We start from the raw sequence: 8566 nt of genomic DNA on the forward strand, positions 1-8566 counted from the left end.
TTTAAGTAAAAATCAAGTGAATCGAACGGGACATTAAAAATCCCCACATCGAAAAAAGAAAGAAATTGTTACCGGCGGGCGACCCCTGGACCTCCGCTCTAAGGCCTCCAACGCAACCCTAACCTGTCCTTCTCTCTATTCTCTTCTCTCTCTCTTCTTCCCTCTCTTTCATCCTCCATAGTCGTGGTCTTCCAATGACCACGTCGCCAGAGGACTCCGAACCCTTCTTTTTCTTCACCAAAAATACCCTCTTCTCCATTTATTGATCATTTAGAACTTGGGAAAATCTTCTTTCATGGCTGACATTTTGTGGGTTTATCCATCTTCAACCGATGACTAAAATGGTAAAGCTTTTCCAAACCCCATCTCCATTTCATCTTCTTAAGATTTATTCTGTATTGGGTTCTTTTCATTTCCATAGATTTTCATCAAAATCTGGTATTTCTTCTATCAAATCCGCTCTTTCTTCGCAGCACATTTCTAATGATACTTTAGTTTCTAGAGTTTGTGAAATTTTGTCTGATAATCAATGGTTACGTAGCTCCGAATTGATTCGATTGAGCCCCAAATTAACCCCACGTCTCGTGGAAAGAATTATTCATACCCATTTGGATACTGGATCACTTTTACAGTTCTTTTATTGGGTTTCTAAGAGACCCTTTTATGAACATGATTTTAATTGCTATTTTTCTATGTTAGATAGGCTTATTGTGGATCATCGTCGCCACGACGATGCCCAACATTTGATTGTTTTGAGTATTAGAGCTTGTAAGAATGTGGAGGAGCTGAAATGGGTTATGGATTTTTTGGTTGATATCAGGAAGAGGGGTTTTAAGATTAGTATGTATAGTTATAATACCTTATTGATTGCATTGGGTAAGTTTGACATGGTCGGAGTTGCCTATAATGTGTATATGAAGATGTTATCGGATGGAATTAGCCCTAGTCTTTTCACATTGAATACTTTGATTAATATGTTCTGTAAGAAGGGAAAGGTCGAGGAAGCCGAGCTCTTTTTAAGTAGGATTTATCAGTATGGCATGTGTCCGGATGTTTTTACACATACCTCGTTGATTCTTGGGCATTGTAGAAACAATAATGTAGGTAAGGCCTTTCGGGTGTTTAATTGGATGTTGAAGAAGGGTTGTCAACCTGACTCGGTGACGTATAACACTCTCATCAATGGGCTCTGTGATGAAGGTAAGTTGGATGAGGGTTTGAAGTTGATTAAGGAAATGGTTGAGAAAGGAGTTGAACCTACAGTTCATACTTTCACCGTTCCAATTGTCAAGCTGTGTGAGTGTGGGCAGGTAGAGAAAGCTTCCAGACTTTTGGGCGCCATGACGAAAAGAGGCTGTCAACCTAATGTTCATACGTATACAGCTCTTATTAGTGGGTTTTCTCATGTAGGGAGTCTGGAGGTTGCTCTTGGGTTTTACAACAAAATGATGAAAGTTGGTGTGGCTAAAGATACTGCTGTCTGTAATGCATTGATTCATGAATTGTGTGTGGGAGGAAGGGTTGAACAAGGTTTGAAGATTTTTGATTGGATGCAAGCGCGTGGCTTTCATCCTAATGTTCATTCGTACACAGCTCTTATTTATGGGCTGTCACGTGCAAGGAAACTGGAGGAGGCTGTTGTATTATGCAACAAAATGATGAAAGATGTTGTGGCTCCTAGTATTACTGCCTGTAATACATTGATCCATGAATTTTGTGATGGTGGAAGGATTGAACAAGCATTGAGAATTTTTGACTGGATGGAAGCCCATGGCTGTCTGCGGAATTCTCGTACCTACAATGAAATTATTAGGGGGTTGTGTTTGAGAGGTGCTTTGCAAGAAGCTATGGTGCTTTTTGGTGATATGGCTAGGGCTGGGACTTCTCCTACTGTGGAAACATACAACATTCTGATATATGGTTACATATTGCAAAAAAAACTGGACCATGCTGTGAGATTATTTGATTTGATGAGGGAGAATGGATGTAACCCTGATGAATACACTTACACTGAACTGATGCTTGGGTTCTGCAAAGGTGGGAAGTTGGAGCAAGCCTCTTCTCTCTTCCATGAAATGATTGGACGAGGTTTGCACCCAAATGAATATACCTTTACCATTCTCATTGATGGTCATTGCAAGGCAGGACACATAGATGAAGCACAAGATTTCCTTGGTAAGATGGTGGAATTTGGTTGCTCTCTTACAACTGAGACCTTCAATACCATTATAAGTGGATTAGCGAAAGAAAATAGATTTGCAGAGGCAGAGAATTTATGCAGCAGGTTGTCTGAGTATGGATTGTTGCCTAATGTTGTCACCTACACATCATTGATTGATGGTCTTTGTCAACATAGTGGGACAAATCTTGCATTCAAGGTGATTCATGAGATGGAAAAGAATAACTGCTATCCGAACTTGCATACTTATAGTGTACTCATTCATGGGTTGTGCCAAGAAGGAAAAGTTGATTGTGCGGAAGGTTTGTTCAAAGAAATGCAAACTAAAAAGATATCCCCCGATGTGGTGGCATTTACTTCTCTTATTGATGGTTTTGTTATGATTGGTAGGCTAGATCATGCCTTTTCTCTACTCCGGAAGATGTTGGAGTTTTGCATCCAACCTAATTACCGCACTTTCAGAGTGTTGCTGAAAGGTTTGCAGAAAGAATCTCATTTGATGGTGAACAAGGTTGCAGTTCAGAATGATGTTTCCTACAGTTTCCCTTCTGATGCTAATGACATTGGATCTGAATTGATCAGCCAACTATTGGTTAAACTCTCAGAAATTGATGGTGAACCCACAGTTAGCACGTATAGTACCCTAATCGCTGGTTTATATAGAGAAGGCAAATACAGCGAAGCAGAACTTTTGATACAGAGTATGCAAGAGAAAGAATTGCCTCTGAATAATGACATCTATAATGTGCTAATACTAATTCATTGTAAAAGCTCAAGAGTGGAGCCTGCATTGGATATTATAAAAACATTGTCCAGTAGTGACTTTGATCCTCCACTATCTACTTATGGCATGATTATATGTTCGTTGTGCAAGTTGAATAAGGTGGATGAAGCTGTATCGCTGTTTCAGCACATTCTTGAGAAAAATTGGAATTCTGATGAGGTTGTTTGGAGTGTGCTGGTTGATGGATTACTAAAAGAAGGACTAGTAGTTCCATGTGTGAAGCTCCTTCAACTAATTCAGTCCAGTAAACACACTGTCAGTCTATACACTCGCAAGTTTGTGGCTGAAGAAATGTCAAAAGTGGATGGATCTTTTAAAACTAATCTGCTTGACCGAGTGATAGGCAGTAGGGATAGTTTGCCTGGCTAAGCTTTTGCATGTCCATTGAGCATGGACTTGTGATTAATGAAATGACTTGGTCTTTTGCAAGTTATTGAGACAGGGATGGCAGTATTTCGTCTAGTTCTCACCTTTCCAGCTCCCCTTTCCGAACAAGGTGAGTATAGAACCTTCTAGCTCGGCTCGGTTTTGTGTATATATTTTTGACAGTTATCTTATTACTGCCCATATGAACTGTCTTCAGTAAACCTTTTGCTGATAAATTTTTGAATCTGATGCTATAACTATTTGATCAAAATGGCAGGACCCAGAACTTGTTTCCTGTCAGAGGTTGGTCACTCGTGGCCCTTGGCATTATGCAGGCAAAGGCCCATAATGAACTTTGGTTAAGTCTTTCTCCATATATGGTTGGCTCAAGGAGGACATTATTTTCCTTCGCAATTTACTTGTGAAAGCATGTTCCACATCCTTGTTGACGGGCGTGGAAACTGAAGTAAATCCAATAGCTGTCTTTGAGGGCATCTCTTGTGACCTTGGAATTCAGAGAAGCTGCAAACAACATGGCTAACAGGTGCTTCTGTTCAGTTGGCTAAATCATTGAGACTGTGGCTCTGTGAAGGTAAGTCCCCTATACAAAATATCAGATACATGAAAACCTTCAAAACTTGCTTTAACATATAAATTATCAGACAGTATAGGAGAAATACAGAGAGAAAATCTTCAAGTCTTGCACAGTCTTGAAGTTAATTTTGTTCATTTGATTTTATTGTGATGGGGCTAATGATTAGTATGTCATTTAGCTGGAAGGGTGAATGCACTGAACCCAGATGCTGAACTTCTGATTATGGATTCTCATAGTAGACATTGGTGCCAAGGCATAGCTGCAAAGCATTTGTAGGATTCCTGAGAGAAAGAACCAGTAGGAAGAACAGAAAACTTGCACTCTAATTGGTATAACAAAAAACTACCATATATGATTCCTTCTTTATCACAGCGTAGTCGTACTTAAATGGGTGTAAGTAAATGGTTCAATTGAACTTCTGCACAAATTGTTGATTACCTGCTTATATTATCTTTCTTGAATAAATTGATCAACTTAGTCACATTTAGGGTTTTTAACATGACACTTCAAACATGGGTATATTATGGTGCTGGTCTAGTTGGCTCCTGCTGTTTTGTTTGATGAGATTTGTTTTTTCTAGATTTTTACGTGCTAGTTTGGACTGTTCTTCACAAGATTTTAATGTGTTAATAGACAATACTAACTATTGGTGGATGACCAATTTGCCTACAATTTCCATTGGAAAGGAGATTGCAGTTTACTGTTTAGGGAGGTATATGTGGGCCTGCTGGTGGTGTTGCTTATAGCTAGTTAGTTCTGTTATGGTAAAGGTAATGAGCGAGCTTCAGGAGAGTAGAGAGAGGTGGTGTTACTGACGTTGCTGTTTGAAACTGATTGTTGAAGTTAAGTTTCACCATTTATGTCGAGGACAGGGTGATGAGTTCTGAAGTTTAAACCTGACGAATTCATTTCAGTGTTCCCTATGTAAATAATAATATCGGTGGCTTTCTTTAATTATCGGATTTGATTTGATATCCTGAATTCTGATCTCATGTCCTTGGTCTTTTTCTTGTTTTTATTTGTAACACCTTAAGTATTTATGATCCTGTCAACCATGACGTGTGGCTCTGTGGGCTAAGTTATTATTGGACATTTGATTTAGATGCTTACCTCAGTTTGTTTTAAATTTTGCTTTCATCAGAAGCATCCTGATGATATTAAATAGTTATGATAGCTAAGAGAATTTGTCCTTGCCATTTTCTGTATGCATGATTAGGTAATTTATGCAAGAATAATGATTTTTGGTGCTACCTTGTTGCAGGCTCAAGCAATGTTGCAGGATGTGGCAATTGCATTTTTCCAAAACGTGAAGCAAGTGTACAGACATATTTTGTGATGTGACACTGAGTTGTCCCTTTATAATGTATACGTAACCAGATAAGTATAATACACTATTCTGTTATAGGTGACTCAATATTCATTGATTTAGTTTCATTCATAATTTTTTTACAGAAAGCAATAAAAAAAGAGTATCCAATTTTACTGACAGAACTTTGTGTATACTTGTATCGTATGCACTGTCAGAAAAACTACTGAGTCAGTTATCTCAAGTCCATGTTGGGTTGCAATAACATTTTTTTTTTGACAAAGGGTTGCAATAACATTGCCCAAACGAGTTATGGATTGGATTAATTTTGACAAAGAACATCACTATTGTTGGATTGCTTCTATAATCACAGCTAGTTTCATGCAAGGTCATAAACTGAGGATATGTAACTGTGTTGTTTCTCATGGAACATTCTTCTGTAAATGACCATGGTAATGGATTTCCAGTACTAAATATAGTGTTTCTCTTCATATATTTTCGTTACCAGTAATAACCACCAAAGGGTGTGGTATGAGTAATAATGAGTGGCTGTAAAAATAATGAAGAAATATGGTATTGGATATTTGTTCTCATAGATGTTTATGTGGCCTTTTGTATGAAAATTACATACAAACTAATTGTCACTTTGTTAGTGTATGACCTTGTATTACAGTGTTTGATTCAATTTCGTTTCGTTATTATGCAACCTCTTGATAAAAATACATCTACTTCTGAATTGTTTTTCCTGTCTAGACTTTGATTCAGTTCTGTACGAAGCTATGAAAGGTGCAGTGTTAAAAAAATTCAGCAGACTGCATTCGCTCTTCTAACATTACAGGCCTGGAGGATCCAGTAGATTTTACTGTGTAGTCAGATACATTATGCTAGATTAATCTAATCTATATTCTGGTGTCTTAATTAAAGTTCAAGTTTTCTCCCCTGAAGTAGTGTCATTCAACCGAAAGCAACATAGATTGCTGGGATGGATGCAAGAAATTCATCATGCTGAAGGGAAATAAGGCGAATTGCTGATTGAATCATGCAAGACAAAAATGATGTGAATACTGCAATGGGCGCTGGAAGAATTAGATTAGCCAGAAGTTCCTTTTTCAACATTGTACTATTATTAAGGTTCACCGGAAGTTATTGCATAATGTTGCAAGTACCTGTTGTGCTAGTCTGAATACTTTTACTATGTTGTAACAGAGGAATAAAATAGTTTATGTTGATTAAAAACATACCAAACTCAGAGAAAAATGTTGGTCAATGTTTTAACTATCATCTATATTAATAAATACTTGTCAATTCCTAATCATTACCTATAACTATATTAGTACAATCAATTATCAAATAAACTTCCCACAAATTTACTAACAGAGCCTAAAAAATGTATTCAATACCATACAATTGAAGCACCCCAAATTTTTCCCTCAGGTCAATCTACTAATTGCCATTTGAAGTGCATTATTGACAGCAATAGTGAATGCATCTTCAAATTTCTCCAACTTAGCATTAGCATTTGCATAAACTAATCTAGGCATCAATTCATTGATAATATACTTTCTCATCTCTTGCCTTAGTTTAAGAGGTATGTTCACAAGCTTCTCCACCACATTCACCTCCGACGTTCTCACCTCTTCTTGGTCTATAAACACCGAGTACTTCTTGTGATCTTCGGGTAAATGCCATGGATATTGGTAATGCGCGGTAAAAGGATCAAAGACAACCGGAATGCAGCCAGCAATAAGCGAATCAAATACCGACTTTCTTGTAGGACTATCCCCATCAGGCTGAAGGCAAAACTCTGACTCCATGAAGAGTTTTACAACAGGTGCAGATTCAACACATAACTTTTCTCCACAATTGAGAAACTTGCACACTCCAAGGGCAGATGTGCATTGTTCGATGAGACTCGACCTTATGCTCGTTGGATCCTTGCGAGGATCCCCTGCAAAGCTTACCAAGTATTTTCGCGGTACCTCCCTAATCTTCTCTTGCCATGCTATTATCTCTTTGTCCGAGCTCGGGTGGAAGTAAGTCGGATAAGGGACACCCACATCATTCATATGCCATGGATGCCGTTCAATTATTAACTTGATTGGATTTTGGAGCTCGTCGAGCTCCAACAAGGGTGTCCCCCAATGTAGGTACTCCGATCTTCGAAGATCCCAAGAGTTTTTCCCTAAGACAAACACATGATCCAACCCAAAATGCCTCTTCCACATCTTCTGTTGCTTAAGCCATTCAACAATATCCTTAGAGAGTGCATAAAATCGCGCTTGACTCTCGTTACTTTGAACTTTAACCGGACTAAAATGAGACCATAACATATCTAATGCACCATAAAATGGCACATAAAAAAGCTTGGCCTCCTCTGCTTTCTCAACTCTACAAGGATGTTTAAGTATACGTTTATGAAATATCGGCTCTAACAAAAATTGGTGAGTGTTATACCATCCGTTCCCTAACTCGAGTATAGGTTCGCCCATTGCATCATTCGCAAAGTATTTACAAAAATCCAACCACGGCATTATCTCATTACACTTTGCTAACAAATCCTTGTTAAACTTTGGAGGCAGAGCATACACATATATCCCTCGTCCCTCACAATTATCCGAGGGCGGCCTTGGCTTCGCAATGTAGGATCGTAGGATAGCTAACTGACCTTCCACAACCTTCCTAGAATTCGCTCTTTCCATTGCCTTATCCTTGTTCACATCCTTCTTTAGATCAAGATTCGTAAATTGAGAGAATTCGGCCTTGCTAACATTTGTACTACGACCTCTTTCGATATATGAAATAGTTGAGGTGTTGTTATAAACAGGGATATCATAGTTGGTAGACCGAGCCCCAGTGGAGAGGCAATAACGATTGCCAAGTTTCCTAGACGTTACACAAACATGTGTAATCGAGCTAGAGATAATGATAGTGGAAGAAGACCATATAAACATGAGAAAAAGACTTACAAGAAAAACAGCAAAAAATTTCTTGACAAATTTGAACAAACATAAGTCAAGTCGGAGGCCTCGATCATCAGCCTCGTGTAATGGTTTTTTCTTAACATTTGAGACTGTCATCAGGGCCGTTTCTGATATTTTAGAGGATAATATTATCTATAAATTTCGCCTTAAACGTTCATATGAAAATGGAAGGAAAAGGAAAAGAATTGAACAATTTCTTTCTGCTTCTAGTTAGTTACATAATTGACATCTTACTATTTTTTCGGGAAGTTGTGTTTTAATTTTCATTATAAGTCACATATATTAGGATCTAGTTTTTCCTTTCAATTTAAATTATTGATCACTTCATTTTTAGTAATATAGTGAATCTGTATGG

The 8566-nt window shown here is 38.0% G+C and overlaps 1 protein-coding gene and 1 pseudogene across 2 annotated transcripts; one reads left to right on the forward strand and one right to left on the reverse strand.

The window, feature by feature from the left end:
* Nucleotides 1–74: 74 nt before the first annotated feature.
* Nucleotides 75–6424, forward strand: LOC145621110 (uncharacterized). Of its 2 annotated transcripts, XM_081675843.1 has the most exons (4): nt 75–3459; nt 3607–3921; nt 4103–4253; nt 5186–6424. In XM_081675843.1, the coding sequence occupies exon 1, from the start codon at nt 333–335 to the stop codon at nt 3330–3332; it is 3000 nt and encodes a 999-aa protein (XP_081531969.1). In that variant the 5' UTR covers nt 75–332; the 3' UTR covers nt 3333–3459; nt 3607–3921; nt 4103–4253; nt 5186–6424. The 2 variants fall into 2 exon arrangements, with proteins under 2 accessions (XP_081531969.1, XP_081531968.1); XM_081675842.1 differs by lacking the exon at nt 4103–4253.
* A 236-nt stretch (nt 6425–6660) lies between these two features.
* LOC145619117 (xyloglucan-specific galacturonosyltransferase 1 pseudogene) lies at nt 6661–8307 on the reverse strand (annotated as a pseudogene).
* Nucleotides 8308–8566: the final 259 nt, after the last annotated feature.

This window comes from Chenopodium album, chromosome 27 (assembly GCF_948465745.1).
Source record: "Chenopodium album chromosome 27, dcCheAlbu1.1, whole genome shotgun sequence".
In the NCBI taxonomy this organism is placed as follows: Eukaryota; Viridiplantae; Streptophyta; class Magnoliopsida; order Caryophyllales; family Amaranthaceae; genus Chenopodium; species Chenopodium album.